Source organism: Spinacia oleracea, chromosome 3 (genome assembly GCF_020520425.1).
Source record: "Spinacia oleracea cultivar Varoflay chromosome 3, BTI_SOV_V1, whole genome shotgun sequence".
NCBI lineage: Eukaryota > Viridiplantae > Streptophyta > Magnoliopsida > Caryophyllales > Amaranthaceae > Spinacia > Spinacia oleracea.
The window spans coordinates 3,317,058-3,334,958 of record NC_079489.1 but is presented as its reverse complement, the minus strand read 5'-3'; the positions used below and the strand labels follow the sequence as shown (position 1 = coordinate 3,334,958).

The 17,901-nt window shown below is 35.2% G+C and overlaps 3 protein-coding genes across 6 annotated transcripts; all 3 read left to right on the top strand.

The window, feature by feature from the left end:
- Positions 1-280: 280 nt before the first annotated feature.
- LOC110784112 (putative disease resistance protein RGA3) lies at positions 281-7,820 on the top strand. 3 transcript variants are annotated; one of them, XM_056838347.1, is made up of 5 exons: positions 282-550; positions 1,534-4,586; positions 6,109-6,177; positions 6,516-6,651; positions 7,398-7,820. In XM_056838347.1, the coding sequence occupies exons 2-3, from the start codon at positions 1,739-1,741 to the stop codon at positions 6,144-6,146; spliced, it is 2,886 nt and encodes a 961-aa protein (XP_056694325.1). In that variant the 5' UTR covers positions 282-550; positions 1,534-1,738; the 3' UTR covers positions 6,147-6,177; positions 6,516-6,651; positions 7,398-7,820. The 3 variants fall into 3 exon arrangements, with proteins under 3 accessions (XP_056694324.1, XP_056694325.1, XP_021844214.2); XM_021988522.2 differs by having other exon boundaries at positions 1,449-4,586; XM_056838346.1 differs by having other exon boundaries at positions 281-4,586.
- Positions 7,821-8,462: 642 nt separating this feature from the next.
- On the top strand, positions 8,463-12,647 carry LOC110784071 (probable serine/threonine-protein kinase At1g01540). The gene is made up of 7 exons (XM_056841246.1): positions 8,463-8,710; positions 10,828-10,938; positions 11,174-11,302; positions 11,449-11,568; positions 12,058-12,157; positions 12,250-12,456; positions 12,537-12,647. Exons 1-7 carry the CDS (start codon positions 8,463-8,465, stop codon positions 12,645-12,647), a joined length of 1,026 nt encoding a protein of 341 aa, XP_056697224.1.
- Positions 12,648-13,654: 1,007 nt separating this feature from the next.
- LOC110784114 (protein YELLOW LEAF 1, choloroplastic-like) lies at positions 13,655-17,864 on the top strand. Of its 2 annotated transcripts, none has more exons than XM_021988524.2 (5): positions 13,655-13,828; positions 14,135-14,222; positions 14,862-15,046; positions 16,782-16,854; positions 17,546-17,864. In XM_021988524.2, exons 2-5 carry the CDS (start codon positions 14,165-14,167, stop codon positions 17,740-17,742), a joined length of 513 nt encoding a protein of 170 aa, XP_021844216.1. In that variant the 5' UTR covers positions 13,655-13,828; positions 14,135-14,164; the 3' UTR covers positions 17,743-17,864. The 2 variants fall into 2 exon arrangements, with proteins under 2 accessions (XP_021844216.1, XP_021844215.1); XM_021988523.2 differs by having other exon boundaries at positions 13,656-13,828; positions 14,144-14,222.
- The last annotated feature ends 37 nt before the right edge of the window (positions 17,865-17,901 follow it).

Here is a 17,901-nt window from a genome sequence, read left to right as displayed (position 1 = left end):
CAAATATGATTTAGACACATCAAAACTTGATTTACGCTCATCTACTATACCCAATGTACGAATTTCATGAAGGGCTTCTCACTAACTCTCGTGACTACGGCTGTGTTTGGTAATAAGAGGTTAGAGTTTATCGGTTTATTTATTGCGAGCTAGGTTATTAAATTTTTTGTTTAGCAGATTTAACTAGCTATTTATGTTAACGTATTTGATAATATTTAACTGATTGTTAATAGCCGATAACTACTCTATCTAAAGTTACTCCCTTCATCTCAAAAGTTACTTCCTCCATCCAACAAGAAAATGAAAGGAAAAAAATAAAAGAAAAAGAAAACAAAATAAGGAAAAGAAGAGAAGAATGAAAGCTCCAGAAATATCCAAAACAACACCCTCCTCTCCCTCTTCCTTGCTTGATGCACTCAATATGAACATTTTGAAGAAGAAACCCAGAATATCAAGCTAATTGCCGATGTGGCTCTGTTCTTCGCACTCCGGCGAGGTCTCCGACGTCTTCGTACTCCGGCGAGGTCTTCGACGTCTCCGTCTCCCGCCGGTGACTAATTTCTACTCCTTTTCTCTCCAATTTTCTTTTTTGTCTATGTATAAGAAAATCTATGTCATTCTTTTCTAACTTTGGTTGTTTAATCGAGTATGTGGTCGATAAATTTTTCAATTTTTTTCCACTGCTGTTGCTGTGTCTTGCTATGGTGATAAATTTGATTGTGTGACTGGAAATATTAATTGGAAAATTGAAATTATTGATTACAAATTGGCAGGCTGGTTAGTGATTATTTTGGGAAAATGCAGTTTGATGTGAGATTACTGATAATTAAAATTGGTAGAAACTACGGAGTAGAAAAATGCAGTGGATGTGAAATTATGCTTAGATGCTAACAAATTACTGATTACAAATTTGTATTGATGTGGTATTCTAAAAAGCAAAGTGTCCAGATTAGTAGTAGCATCTCTACCATCTGTTTCTTCTAAGTTTGTTAAAATGTATGGATTTTATTTTTTTGATTCTTTCAAAATAGGGTATGCAAAATTACTAATTATTTAGGAAAATGCAGTTGATGTGAAATACTGATCACAATTGGAAAAATAAATTACTGAAAGGAAACCCATTACATGTGAAAGGAAATGAATGTACCTAGCAAGTCCAAAACTGTCACTACTGCACGTCTGCACTACTGCTTAGCTGCAGTAATTGAACAATTGACAACATGAAGAAATAATTGAACTATCCATGGCCCATGTGAATAATTGAACTTGATAATCTGAAAGTTTGACCTGGTCTTTGTATTGTTGGTCACCATTTTCACCAGAACTTGCTATTTTCTGCATTATCACTCTCTCACTTTCTCTCTCTCTCTACACCATTTTCACCTCAACTTTCATAAACATGGAAATTGCTGGAATGGTCTTGTCTGCTGCTCAAACATTGTTTGCAGCTCTACAGTGTAATGAGGTCAAACAAATTTGCTCCATCCTTGGATGCAAATCCCAACTTAATGATCTCAGTGGCACCGTCGTCAGAATCAAAGCTGCTCTCGAGGATGCTGAAGCCAAGCAAGACCTATCCAAGCAAGACCGGTTGTTTATCGAGGAACTCAAAGATGCAGTTTATGATGCTGATGATCTCTTCGACGAGTTTGTCACTCTTGCTGAACAGGAGAAGCTTACTAAGGGTATCAAGGTTCGTGTCCTTGCTTTATTCGGCAAGTATGGGAAGGCTTATAAGATGGCTCAAGAGGTTAAGATGATCAAGAAAAAGTTGGATGCCATTGCTTTTGATACTCGTTTCAACTTCAACATTGATCCTAAGCCTATCAGGGATAGAAGGCTTGAAACCTGTTCTTATGTGTACGAAGCTGATATCATTGGAAGAGAGTCTGATTTGGAGAAAATTGTTGGTGTGTTGCTAGATCCTATTGTTCAACAAAATGTATCTTTCCTCCCTATTGTAGGGATGGGTGGATTGGGCAAAACTGCTCTTGCCCAACTCGTGTTTAACAATGCTAGGGTCAAAAATGCATTTCCAATGAGGTTATGGACTTGTGTCGCTGATGAAAATCAGGAATCTCTTGATGTAAAAGCGGTTCTTGGTAAGATTCTAGCTTCGGCTAATAAGGGTCATATGAAGAATGAGGGATGTACCATGGATGGGTTGCAAAGCCAACTTCGAGAACAACTTGCTGGAAAAAAATACTTGCTTGTTTTGGATGATGTGTGGACTGAAAATTCTGAACAATGGCGTATATTGACACAATTTTTGATGGGAGGTGAAAGGGGAAGTTGGATTGTCGTAACTACACGCTCAAAGAAGACAACAAGAATCATAGTAGGAGACAGTCCAAGGCACGAGCTGCAAGGTTTGTCCAAGGATAATTCGTGGTGTTTATTTAAAAGGGTAGCATTTGGATCCCAGCACGCAAACCCTCCTGAAGACTTGGTTAAACTTGGTGAAGATATTGTCGTGAGATGTGCTAATGTCCCTCTCGCAATTAGAGTGGTGGGAAGTCTTCTTTATGACCAAGATAAACATAAGTGGCTTTCTGTTCAGAAGTTGGGATTAGCGAAAGTTGATGGAAGCAAAGATGGCATCATTCCTATATTGAAACTTAGTTATTATCAGCTTGATACCCCACTAAAGTGTTGCTTTGGGTATTGTGCGATCTTCCCTAAAGACCATCGCATTTTGAAGTTGGAATTGATTCGGCTCTGGATGGCACAAGGCTACATTCAGCTAGATGGTCGTCATTTGAATATGGAAGATGTCGCTGAGGAATTTTTTTCAATCCTGTTGCAGAGGTGTTTTTTCCAAGACGTGGGGAAAGATGAAGAGGGTGGTATTCAATCATTTAAGATGCATGATTTGATGCACGATCTTGCTCAAGAAGTCGTAAGAAAGGAGATTTGCATAGTGAATACCATAAATGGAGAAGTGGATAAAAAAGTTCGCCATCTATCTGTTTTTAACACTGGATCTTCAAGTTTATCTTTTACTAAGACCCATATACGTTCATTTCTTTCTTTAGATGACAAGATAGGCGTGTCCTGTGTTGGTGCATTACTAGCTAACTGGAAGTATCTGAGGGCTTTGTTCTTGAAAGATTCAGAAATAGAGAGTTTGCCGGGCTCAATTGGTGAGCTGATACATTTAAGATATCTAGACCTCTCGAACAACAAAAACCTAGAAGTTCTCCCAGAACCAATTACCAAACTGCATAATCTTCAGATATTAAATTTAATCCTCTGTTCAAGTTTGAAAGAGTTGCCGAAAGATTTGAGCAAGCTAGTTAAACTGAGGGTCTTGGACTTGAGCGAGTGTAATGTGTTGAGTTATATGCCAAGGGGCATGGGTAAGTTGACTTGCCTTCACACGCTTAATAAGTTTGTCGTGGGAGATACGAGATCAAACAAGGAGTTGTTTTCTGGGCTAGAAGACCTGAAAGCTCTTAGGAACCTGAAAGGTTTTCTTGAAATCAACATACCCTTCACGAACACGGGAGTAAATGCTGGCATGAAAAATGGTGGTAGAGAGGGAGGCTGCTTGGGGAACAAGGAACATCTGAAACAGGTTTACTTTAATTTCAGCGGTGAGGAGGGTAAGGGAAGAGTGGAGTATAATGAAGCAGTAATGGGAGAGTTGCAGCCAGAGCCTAATCTAGAGATTTTTTTGCTGAGTGATTATCATGGTGTGAGAATGCCGTGCTGGCCAATGGAAGATAAATTGGCATCCTTTCTCCCTAATCTTGTTAGTATTGTATTTTGTCGTTGTCCGTATCTGCAGTATTCAGGACAATTACGGCTTCCTCTTTTGAAAACATTAGCGGTTAATAATTGCCCAAATCTAATAGCTACTCTGCAGTGTCCTGCATTGGAAGACCTAACTTTAATTAATTTCAATAAAAAATTTGAATTAGTTTCAATGAGGAGTATAGAGAGTAAAGAATTTGGGGAGGCTATTCCTAGTGGTATTCCTGCATCTTCGTCTTCATTTTCCTATGATATTGGTCTCAAATTAAGGGAAGTTGAAACAGACAACGTGGCATGGCTTAAAACTCTGCTGATGGGTGTTGTGAAGCTGATTATATGGAAGGACAATGAGGTGGAGAGTTTGGGAGAAGCTAGGGAGATGTTCTGTAGCTCATCGTCTTCCCTGAAATTCTTGGTAATTTATGACTGCTACAAATTGAAGAGTGTTGTGTTTGGAGGATTAGAGCATCTCACTGCGTTAGAGACATTGGAAATTTATAAATGTCCCAACCTGAGTCTAGAAGAAGTAGAGAGAGAGGATGGCATGCCATGGCAACCCATTCATCACACCCTCTGCACCTTGTACTTGGACTGCCTCCCTCGGCTAGTAGATCTGCCCAATTGGATACAGTACTTGACTTCCCTCAAAAACCTTATGATTAAGGATTGCAAAGGACTGGAATCCATGCCGAATTGGATGTCCAAACTCACCTCCCTCGAGTTACTTAAACTCTTGCACTGCTCAGAACGCCTCAACGAAAGATGCCGACCATCCACTGGTGAGGATTGGGCCCACATTCAACATATACCACTTAATGATATCCCATCAGGTAAAATATACTCCTCTGCAACCATTAATCAGGCAAAATATACAGTTTTCAAAATGGGTTGCCTACCTCTATTCTTTCAGTCTTTTTATTGTGTTATAAGCTATGCATATTTATATTTCTGCAGTTTCAATTGAATGGCTTCACATTTACCTGCTAGCTAGGTTATAAAATCATTTTGTTCTTCTCGAACTAAGCCTTATGTATTTTGTTGTATTTATATGCTTAAATAGTTTTTCTTCAATATTATTACTAGGATACATTTTAGGGATTTTGTTTAACTCTCACAGAACCATACTCGCGATCTTCCCATTATATATGCTGTGACTCGGTCAAATTTGTGTGCAAACTTTTGGAATCTCAATAAGAATTCCCGAATCACTAATTATATTTTTAAAATTCCCTTTGTAAAGATCTATTACTGTATACTACCTTCATTCCATAATGATGTTCCAATTTCCACTTTTCACGTTTGCCAATGCACATTTTTTATCATTCGTATCTCTAATTATACATTAGCAAACAAATATAATTTTTTGATATTATCAAAGTAATCATTGAGATGAATCAAATAAGATCTCACATGAATATATTTTCTTATGTATTGTAAATAATTTAGAAGATTCTCTTTAATTGTGAATAGTGTCAAAATTCTGAATTGGAACATTATTGTGAAACGGAGGGAGTACTAAAACAACACCAGGAATGACACATGTCACTTCCTGGTGCAATTTTTTCTCGCCGAAAACTATTTCCTAAAATATATCTACTTTAATTTTTGTTTTTTATTTTCTACCATTCTTTATAAATAGTTTATGTATGGAAAAAAGATATTGGATTACAAAATATGACAATAATACATACCACATAATAATAATTTGTTCAAAATTATTTTGGAAATATTTTAAGCAAATCAATATTATATCAATAATTAATGAAAAATAGCATATTGAGCATATAAAATAAGTAAACGTAGCAGTTTGAAAATTTCATATTAGATAATTAAATAAGTATGTTCATGATTTTAGAATATTAATTATACATTAGTTTTAACGGGAGAAATATTTTATATGGAGTAAAAAAATATGGTCAAATAATAATTTTAGAATATCCGTGTGTGCACGGGATATAATCTAGTTTCTACTAACATGGGGTTGCTGAGCTATGAAGAGTCTACTAGTGTATCAACTTGTGCCTCTTTACTTAGATAGGAAGATCTGCCTGATTGGATACAGTACTTGACTTTCCTCAAGGAACTTGAACTCCAGTACTGTTATAGGTGTGCATGCAGTGTACCAGGCTCATTCGTAGTCATGTTAGGAGTCCTACACGGTTTGGCTAGTCCCTTAGGGATTGAAGTTTACGTGTAGGAAAAAAGATGTATTTTATTTTTAAGTGTTTGTGGAGTATAGTAGTGTTTGTGTATTGACATGTGTATGAAAGCCTTGAGTTATTTATCAATTCGTAGTCCCAACTTCCAATCAAATTGGTGAACTGACGATTTTTTTTGCTCATTCATTTACAGTGTACAGAAACAAGGACTTAGGTGCTGAAACTGAGTAATAATCTAAAGCATTTCCCAAGTATTGCCAAGGTGAACTCAGCTTCTGTATGGTAGAATGCTAGCTCTACATGTAGCTTCATAACTGATCAAGTCACTGTCCTGGATATTAGGAATTATCTGCAACAGAGGACTTTGCAATTACCCACAATAGCGATTTCTTAATGGTTCTGTAACATTTCTAGAGAATCTGACGAAATTCTGATTCATCAAATAGATAATGATGGATATGGTTTGCGCATTAACTTCTTTCCTGTTTGCAGTTTTTCCCACTCCAATTTGAACTTATGTATGCGAGATTTATACAGATTAGGAAATGCCTCTATTAAGTATTAACTTTGTAAATTTTAATTTCATCCATCATTTTGCAGGTAGATCGACATTGGTGTGTGACGTGTAGTCTAAACAGTTGTACTCAAATCCTCTCTCTAAAAGTTATCAAGTCAGATGCAGGATCACCACTTACCATTGAAGAGATAACCTTGAGAAACATTTTCCATAAAATAGGTAAAATTCTCCTTCAAATCTGGTTTATTTGTAGTATTTATTTCTTAGGTAAGTTCTCTGCAGTATCAGAATTTTGAGGCATTTACCTGAAACCAAATTTTTCTTTTGGCTATACCATACACTTCTCAAGCAATGAACTAGATTCAGGCAAGCTTCTTCAGGTGCAGCTAGGTTAGTGTTCACCGTCCGAGGCTCCTAGTAATTTACTAATTTTTAGCCTTGCATTCCCATATGGAATCTGAGATGTAATATTTTTCGCTCCGAAATAAATGCTTCTGGTCTTTGAAATGGGACAACATATCACAACCTCTTCTATGGGTTTTTAAGTTGATGACCTGAATTGTTCCCATGTTGTTCAGCTGCAAGTAATGCAGCCTGAAGTGATAGTTTTTATGCCATTATTGAACTTAAGTTGATAACCAGAAATCTCATCTGGTATGCAAATAATGCAACCTTATTTAACCAACTTAATCTTTAGTATCTTCCCCATAATTTGGAGTCCTTAGAACTTAATACTTCGAATATGGGCTGTTGCAGTTTTTCTCTTAAAAAGGAAAAACAGAAGTGTCAATGAGTATTCTGAATCGTTGGATATTTAGCCTTTTAGGGCTCATCTCTCTCTGATGGAAGAATCTTTTAGCATCTCTTTCCTTTTTGTTTTAAGTTTTAACATTCATAGTATTCTCAATTCAAAATTAAATAAATACAGTACAAGTAATTCTTGCTAATTCTATGTACACATGCAGGTTAATTGGTATCGTACCTTGGTTAGCAAGTTCATCTGTCGGAAGGTCAACATATAAGATATTTCTAGTGCTTTGGGTGGTCGACAGGTAGCTGTTTAGTTCGGGGTTCTGATGTCTGAGTGAGTGCCTCGAAATAGGAAGGATCATGTTGCTGGTTTTTCTGCACTGCCACAAAGGTATAAATAAAAGCGCAACTTTGAAACCGAGCATAATCATCCCTGCTTGATTTTCTTGCAGACTCTCTCGTACATTTCTTTTGTTCATTCCGCTAATGTAAGTCGTAGATGTCAGTAAAATGTTTAACTAGGATGTTATGTGTGACATTTTCACAATTTGATTTGAAATGAAAGTTTGTAAATTAACTGGGTTTCAATTATTTTATTTACTGAAAGTTGAATAAAATCTTTATTTAGCTTATGTTAATTTGGCTCAAAATCTCTCTAAAGTCGCCTTATAAAGCGTAACTAACTTAAGTTTAAAAGCATTTTTTTATTTTTGACAAGATAGGGAATATGTATTTTTATTTTATTATTATTTTAAAAAAGTTTACGAATGAAATTCAGCTTGAAAATCCCGCAGATAGAATATTCCATCACAAAATCTTTAATTTCCTCACTAAATTTCACAACAAAATCTCAACTTCCTTAATTTCAAACAGTAAATATTTCATTTCCTTTTTTAAAAAAAAACAGTAAATGTTTCAATATAAGATCATACAAGATCCCCCCATTTTTTTCTGTTTCCTAAAAATTTCAAAACCCCATAAATTTTCAAAACCAGACCTCTGTTTTTTGTTCTGTTCTTTCTTTCAGAGTTATGTCAATAAACTCCATAAACCAGCTCTCAACTCCAATCACACATAATTTTCTAAACATAAGTCCATGGATAATCCTTATAATTTCTATCACAACAATAATCTTCACCATAATCATCCTCATTACCATCCTCTGCTTCTGCAATTGTTTCCCAGAACGACGTCGGTTCAAAAACAGAGCTTACATTACATCAAAAAATGATACCAAAATCTGTACAAGAAACCATAATTCTGCAGATCAAATTATCAGTATGCCACCACCTCTCGAATGTGGGGTGATTAAACAGAGTGATTTTTGTGGGAAAGAAATGGAAGATTTTAGGATTATGAGACAGTATTATAGTAGATTGTGTTGTTGGTTTTCAATGAGGGAGATTTTAGAGGCTACTGATAATTTCCATGGTAGGAATTTGATTGGAGTTGGATGTTATGGGAAGGTTTACAGAGGTTTTTTGGTAGATGGTACTCCAATTGCTGTCAAAGAGCTATGTTTTACCAGGTAACCTTATGATATCAGTTCATCTTTTCAATGTAATTGTTATGGCTTTACTGTAAGGCTCTGTTTGGTTTGGTGTAAAATATTAATGATTGTTATGGAAGATAATTTACAATGGGAAAGGCAATTCCAACATTAGTTTTCCGTTGTTTGTCTCATGTAAGAAAAATGATGAAACGATAGGTAACGATTCTTAAATGAACCCGGTTCGCACTAAATTTATTGTGCACCATGTCAAAAATATATCAAAAACTTGTGCATAACTTAATTTGGCATGTTTATTAGGATTATTATGGGGAAAAAACATCAAATTGGTGTAGTTGCTACAGGTTGTGTTTGAATAACGAGATTTTAATTCACAATTCGCTTTTAAAAATATAGGGTTACTATGATTGAAAAATAGTTACTATATCTATGAGTTTTGGTGTTTAGTTTATTATAGTCATTGTATAAACAATAATGGTCTCTACGAATGTATAAAGTGTGCTAGAGAAAATTATTAGTTTGGGTCCACACTAATATTACTGTGGAACAGGTCCACTCAAGAATAATCAAACGATAGGAAAATGAAAGGGAAAGTGAGCAGGTAGTCAGAGGAGTGTACAAGAGAGATAAGGAAAAGGAATGAAAACAAAATGGTTTTACAAACTAAACAATGTAAAATTAAAAATAGAGGAAAACTGTTTTGCACAAAAGTATTGTACGCTCTATCAAACGGAGCCTAAACAATGTAAGTTTTCCTGCACCGTACCATTTACGCCTTTTAAAGCTTATTTACATGTAGGACGTTAAAACTTTGCTTGAAAATTTTAAAACTGCACTTGTTTTTGCATAAGAAAATCGTATGGGAGATTATCTCAAACTAATTAAAGAGTAAAACCTGCCCTTAGAATAAAAAAGAGTCGCCTTTTTTTTACTAGTCTCGTGATTAAGGATTTAGGTGTGTTCTAAAGATGGTCCAAACCGAAAATGGGGCCGGACCGGACCGAGTACAACTGCTCAGGTCTTCGGGTCAAGTATATTTTCCGTTATGCTCTAAAAACCATTTAAAAGCCGGTTTTTTCCTTAAAAATTATAAATGCAAGCCACTAAAAAGAACAATTTTCGCCTTTCATAAGTGGGAAAAACTACTATATGACTCGTATAAAATATTTATACTTCTTCCGTTCCTTAAATATTGCATCATGGTTGATTTTACGCTTTCCAACACATAGTTTGACTCATAATATCTCGAATTATGTATAAATAAAATTTATAAAAATTTGATATTTAGAAAATATATATCGATACGAAAGATCTCATATGACTATAATTTTTCTTAGTTATGAATCACAAAGATGACCAAAGATCTAGTATGAATAGTGTAAAAAATACGATGGTGCAATATTTATGGAACGGCGGAGGAAGTACTAGTTTTCTAAAAAAAAGCCTTGAATAATTAGTTTCTATATATGTTTACTAATGACTTTTTTTTACCATAATTTGTTGAATTATATTTTAAAAACATACTACCTATCTTTCTTAAAGTTCTTTACAATTGTTATTTGAACGGACTCCAATGCAATATTTAACTAATAATATATCCAGTTTTGTATGTGAAAAAATTATAAAAAATTGATATTCTGAAAATACACATCAATGCCAATCTAAAAAGATCTTACATGAAACGTTTTGATGTATATAATGGTAAGAATTTACGGTCAAAATCTTCATACTTTGGAGTTTGGACACATATTTCAAAGCTAAAGGAATTTTAAAAAACGGAGGTAGTAGGAAATAAGTCTAAAATCTGCACAACCTATCCTATCCGAGTTTTGGATCAAGTTTTTCGACCAGGTCTGGCCAGATTCAAGCATAATTGGTCCAATTTACGGGTCTTAAAATTTTAATTTTCGGTCTCGGGTCCAGTCCGGATTTGGACCAGTGAAGACCGCTACTCATTACAAGTTAATCTTGCCATCATCTCATATTCTCATAAAAGTTTTTTTTTTTTTTTTAAGGACTCATACAAGATTTTTAATAAGAATTACAGTAGTATTTTTTCACTTTGATACACCTACTTGTAGGCATTAGTAGGGCATTACATTGTCATTGATGTTAGTGTTATGTGGATTCTTCAGTGTCAAAAAAGAGCAATTCAGACGAATAGTGGAGGCAATTCCAATTATGACTCACAAAAACCTAGTAAAGTTGATAGGTTTTTGTGTAGAAGAATGGGATCTTCGTACAAGGTACTAATAACCTTCACTCTTACATTTATTTAGTCGTACCAATGATGTCTTGGCCTAGTGGTTAAGACTGAGGGCATGTGTACAATAGGTCTCAGGTTCGAATCCCCCACCCCATTTGTAATTTATATTGCCCTTGTGGCTCATTGAAATCAAAAAAAAAAAAAAACATTTATTTAGTCGTGATTCTTTGATTTATTAGATGAAAAAGTACTAATTTGTACTCCTATGTTTATAGGTACATACTTGTAAGTGAATATGTTGATAATGGCAACCTACACGAGCTGCTTCACGAAAATGATGTTGAATCTATCAGTCCTTTAACTTGGAGAATCCGTATGGATATCATTTCAGGAATTGCTAAAGGGTCAGAAAAAATAACATTTCCATAGATTCTTGTCAAAAAAAAAAAAAAAAAAAAGCATTTCCATAGATTTACTCTGAACTTCCAAAATTGCACTTTGTATATGTTTGATCATCTTTGTTTTTTCTATCACAATTTTTTGCTCACAGATTAGCCTACTTGCATGAAGATGTTGGACAAAAGATCGCGCATAAGAAATTACAGTCTCACCAAATCTTGTTGGATCGTCAGTGGAATCCTAAAATTTCTGATTTTGTTGTTGCAAGACTGTTAGATCATACGTGTTTCAGCTCACATGAGTAAGATTATTAGTAGAACTTTTATTACTCCCTCCGTCCCGGAATACTCGATCCGGTTTGACCGGCACAGAGTTTAAGGGACTTGAATTGACTTATTTAATTTAATAGGTAGTAGTTGATAGTGGGGTATTATTTTAATATAATTGGTGGAAAATGTGTAAAGGGGTGGGGTTGGGAGAGAGTAGGGGTTGAATTTTTAATTATTTTTTGTATGGAGTAGGGGGTAGGTGGGTTAATAGGGGTGGAGTGAGAAATAATATAATATTGTAAGAATATTTCCATTTTTAGAAACAGGTCAAGTATTAAAGGACGGCCCGATAAGGAAAATAGGTCAAATATTCCGGGACGGAGGGAGTAGTTGATTTTTTTTTTTTTTTTTTGGGGGGGGGGGGGTGTTTAATTTTGAGTCCTCGGATTTTTAAGGTATTTACTTGAAACCAAAATTTTCTTTTTGGCTAGAGATATGAACGAGAAAGAAGATGTTTATGGTTTCGGAATACTTGTCTTGGAGATTGTTTCTGGAAGGAAGCCTGATAATTATGATAAAGCTCGAGAAGAGGTGAGATTAAGTAGCTAAAACTCGAGAAATTTTCTAATCTAATTATTACTAGTGTTGCTAAATTATGTTATATTCAACTTAAATGTGTTTAGGAACTATTGATATGGTTGAAGTCCATGGTATTGATCAAGGATTACAAACAAGTTATTGATTCCAAGATACCTCAACAACCCCCGTTGAAGGAACTCAAAAGGGTCATCTTAACTGCACTACGTTGTGTTGATCCTGACACGCAAAATAGGCCTAAAATGGGAGAAGTCATTCACATGCTCGAGCCAAGAGACTTGTTACTCTCTGATGTAAGTAGTTCTAATTCTCTCAACTTTCAATCGTTTATCATGCTTATGTTGAAATCATGTCGGTTTTGTTGATTTGTCAGGGAAAAGATGTTTATCGTCAAAGTTTCTCTCTAGACTCTCAAGATTTTTCTCGTCAATTGTCGATTAAAGATCATGTTTCAGACTATGATCTTAGAGATGACGACGTTTGAGATTTTAGTATTAGCAACACTCTAGTAAGATTGATATCTCTATCATACTGATAGTTTATTATATTGTTGATGATCTTATTGTTCAAAAATCAGTGATGTGTAACCATTTGTTTGAGATATTTACCTGAGCCGTAGATTAAGCTGCATGTTCTAGTTTTTTATGCAGCATAGATCGAAAAATCATGTAATAACAAATGAAAATTAAACAACAAAACGATCTTATTTCTAAAGCGCCAAGTTAAGATGACTTGAATTACAATTGATCGACTTAATAATTGGAGTATCAAGGAGGCTTTGGCCTAATTGAACAAATATTCAACTCCAAATCATCAATCGGAAGTTTATGAGTAGGGAAAGGACAAGGTGCTACTCAACATCATCAACTCAACATTTTTCGCTTTCAACAAAAAGAATTGTGAACGAAAATGAATCTACCTAGCAAGTCTAGTGGTTTATGTCTACTTTGCTAGTACGTACTGTAAGAGTACCTCAAGAAAAAGTCACAAATTTGTCTCAAAAAAACGGGTATAGTCAACCGTTTTGGGTGCGGTCAACGGTTGACCCAATGATGTTACAATGACGTATATGACAAAAAATATAAGTACGTATAACAAAAAGGAAAAAGAAAAAAAAACAATTCACCAGGGGTTTCTCACGCCTTTCTCTCACGACCATGGCCATGTCTTACAACTAGAGCTTATTACCTTTTTGTTTAGCATATTTGACTTCGGATTTGACTATCTGTTTATGTTAACGTCTTTGGGACTCTGTAACACGTAGCTGATTGCGTATATTGCGTAAAATGACATTTATGTACATTGATTTTTTTGTAGCATTACTTTTTCCCTTTAATAATTAAGGTATCGTTCGTTATTGTATCGTTTCTTTTTCAGTTTCTATTTTTCAGAAAACTAAAAATAAAACTATGAAAACCACAAAAGTATTTTATTTTTTATTTTAAAGTTTTTTTTGCTTGCCAAAAAGAAAAAGAAAAAAGAAGAGGTAAATAAGCGTCGATGTCATAATAATCTTCTCTCCTCAACTCCAAAGCCGTGCTCTGCATCTCCATCCTCCTCCTCCCTCATCCTCCTCTCAAAACCCTCCAAGAAAAGCAACATCTTCTAGTTGTAGTCGGAGGCGCCTGTGCCAACCACCTATCTTCTCTGCTGCTGCTATTCTGGGTAATTATCTACAATCGATTCTTCTATTGATTTTATTTGTATTTTTATTGATTCAAAGACGTAATTTTCTAAATTGTTAATTATATTCTGTTGGGTTTGTCTTGGTGTTGTGAAATTCGTACTATACCTTTTTTATATATATGAATCGATATTTCTGATATGACGCGTTTCAAATGGTTAAATATACTCAGTTGGGTCTATTTTGGGGTTTTTCATGAGAAATTCTACTTGAAATTCGTACAATCCTTTCAATTTTCATGATATTTGGCTGTTGTTTATTGTTTTCTGGAGCTTATGTTTGTTCAGATTGTTTAGGTTAAAGTTGATGATTTGTAAATGGCGATTTCTTCACTGAGTGCCACTTCTGGACTTTCCTCGGTGTTATTATCCCCAGGTTTGTGAACTTTCTCTTGTATGCCCAAGTAAATTAATCAAGGTATTAATTGTTTGTCAATGGGTCTTCATCTGTTTAGTTTCTTGGATAAGAACATAAGATTGGGTTTTAGGGAAGTTTGATGAAACTGGTTAGCTAAATAAAGTAGATTTAGATAGTATTATCTGCCTATGAATTTGGCTCAAGATACCTTTGATGTGTGAAATTTCAATTGGGTTTGGTTATTAGTGTATGCTAAGAATATACACTTTTTGCTTAATGGTTCAAAGTGCGTTGTAGATAGTTTAACGGTGCTGAAAAAGCTGTATGGTGCTCCAAAAATTTCAACCTATTTTCATGGAATAGCCCTAATGTGGTTTTTGATAAAAACATAAGTTAGCTTCATTATATATTTTTTGACGTTCTACTGTCTTGCTCACTGTTACCCGATTCGCTAGTATGAGACTGGGTACGGGTTCGCAGTTCGCTACCTAATTTGCTAAATTAGTCCAAATTGTACCACTTTCATGTTATAATTCGCCTTTTCGGTTCGCGGTTCGTGGGGCGATTAAAGAATTAGGTAACACTTGCTTCTCGCCAAGCTGGCTTGGTGGCTTTTGCCTGCTCTGTGGTATCTAATGGCAATACATTTTTGAACAGTGAGATTTGACCTGCCAAGGAGGGGTCCATTAAAGCATCATAACCACGCCGTAGCAGGGCTTGGTAAGGTGTCATTTGGTTTGAATCGTGAACAACAGTTAGTGAGGCTTGGCAAGAGTCACAGTCAAAGGTCAACTCCCACAACCAGAGTACGCTCTGCTTCCGTGGTCTGTTCAGCTGCTTTGGTAAGCTTTTCCTACATGAGCTATGATTCACTTTTTACTCTATCCAACTTTCTTAGTTCTATTTGCGATTCCTGTGATAAATTTTAGTTACAAGGATTTTAGATGTAGCCATGAGTGAACGTTAGAAATAAATTTAGTAAAGTTGTATGTGAAATATCAGTACTACATAAATAAAATTACTTAAGTCAGTTTTGGCCCTTTTGGGATGGATGAGATTATTCGCACACACCAAATATATAACAGAAGTATGTTTTAGCCAGTCTATCAGTTTACTCTCAAGAGTCGTATTTGTAAGACATACGGGACTTATCATAAGTATAATGATTGTCATCATGTTAGGGATCTCTCCCTTTCTAGGCATTTTTTCTGCTGTGTTTTAATTCTTATGCTCCGCTGTAAAAGTAGTTGTTTTTATAATAATATTTAGATCACTTAGATGTTTTATCTACTCCTGAAGTTGCTAGGAATTTGTTTGGGTATGCAATGCCGTTTATAATCTAATGTGTTTGTTTTGCTGTATTACTATTAGAAGCCACAATATATAATATTACATGAAAAACAAAATCTGTAAACATAAAAGTAGTTTATGGAACTGGGTTGACGCACTTTCAGTATCCCAACTTGGTTGTTGCCATTTGATACCTCAGGCCAGAGTTCATTATTTTTGTTCTTTTATTGATTAAGAGTTAGATAGATATCCAATCTAAAATACTGATACTTCAACGATTTCAAGTAATTGAATAAAGGGTGTCTTTTCCTACCTCTGTCCCAGACTCCCGTTAGTTGGCAACTTGGCATGCTCTGGAATGAGTAAATCAAGGGAACATTGTTTGTTTCCCACCATTTCTATTGCTTTTAACAAGTATCCTTCTTTATTAACAACATGACAACTATCTAGAACATTCATAGTAGGATGGAGGGAGTATTTGATGACCAAAAGTCCGTGAACAAAGTTGGGCCATGCCTTTGTTTAACTCCCCAGTTGGGCCTTAGCAAAATTCTGTGTGGACAATTTTTGTTATTTGGGGAGCACGTAAAGCATCTTATGTTGGTATAACAATATATGAGTGATCCTTTTGCAAATTAGCTATAGAAAACTAAAACCAGTTCTCACGTCGAAGGGAACCTTCACTCATGGGATTTCTTTCTGAAATGTGAAATTGGGTTAAGCGTCTAAACTTTCAAGAGAAATCTTAGAGACTACTAGCTGAATAGAAACATAGGGTGAGGTTGGGGTGGAGCAGTGTTACCTAATTCTCTAATCAGCCCATGAACCACGAACCGAAAAAGCGAATTATAACATGAAAATGGTACAATTTTGGTCTAAATAAGAAAATTAGGTAGCGAATTGTGAACCGTAACCAATCTCGCACTAGCGAATCAGGTAACAGTGGGGTGGAGGTTAAGAAGAGGAAGAGTTCTAGTGTGAAATGTGAAGCAAGTCCGTGGGAGAGCCTATTCTCCATAGCAGTATCTGATATTTTACATCACACTTAAGTATGGATTATAGTTTCAGAGTTCACCTTGTTTCTCAAGATTTAGTTAAAGCTTTAAAGGGTCTTGTGACAACGGTTTACTTGTGTTATGCTATTATGTTATCTTTGTACCCTTGTATTTATATTTATATTTATATGCATGAGGAGCCTATTATATTTATATGCATGAGGAGCCTATTATATTTATATGCATGAGGCGCCCTAATAAGATCTTCCCATGATTTCATTTCGTATTGCAGAATGCCAAATGCGGAGCTGAAGGACAGACTCAAACTGTAGAGAAGCCAACTTCTGTAATTTCAAATGCACCAGGTAAGTTTGTCATTTCTCATTTCTGCATTTCATGAATTGGCTGAGAGCAGAGACTGATTGGATTCGGGTTTGTATTTTGGCGTTTCAACTTGGAATAAAATTTGATTATAAGGCTCCATTTGGTTTGGCGTAAAACGTTTTCAGTGAAAAATGATTTTCCATGGAAAACCTTTTTCAAGGAAAAACTCAATTCCCAACTAGTTTTCCTTTGTTTGTCTTTACAAGAAAATTAATAGAAAATAGGAAAATAGGAGAAGATGAGTGATGATTGAAGGGAGAAGGGAGAAGGAGGTAAGGAGGAAAGATGGAAAAATGGTTTCCCTTCATTTCAAATGGAAAATGGCTTTCCACCTTTGAGGTAGTTATGGAAAATGGTTTTCCATCCCTTACAAAACCAAACAACGTAAAATGATTGAAAAGGGGAAAGTCGTTTTCCATGAAAACATTTTACACCCTACCAAACAGAGCCTAAGTAAAAAACTGAGCTTGTTGTAAAATATGTTTACATGGTCAACTTTACATAGGAAAGAGATGCATGATTTGATTGTTTTTATCTATGGCTCATGAATTTGATTTTGATAAAAGATCTGCTGAAAACATGACGGTTTGAAACTTTGAATGTCAACTTTACATGTTTTCATTTTCTAGAGGCGCCATTGACGTAAAGTCGTTAATTCTAATTTGTTTGCAGGTAAAGAGAAATCACCACTACTTGATGATGGAGGAACCGGATTCCCCCCACGCGATGACGACGGTGGTGGCGGCGGCGGAGGTGGTGGAGGTGGTAATTATAGTGGTGGGTTCTTCTTTTTCGGGTTTCTAGCATTCCTTGGATTTTTGAAAGACAAAGAAAATGAAGGACCCTATCAAGATTCTAGAGGAAGATAAACTGTTGAGCTTGACTGTCTTTCTATAGTTTTCATATTATAGTCTCTTTTGTAGTTTCTTACATCACATTTGTAACTTATTAATCATAAGAGGTGTTTTAATGTATCATGTTTAATTGCTTACATCTCTTTTTTTCTATGATCAATATTAGTCATTCCA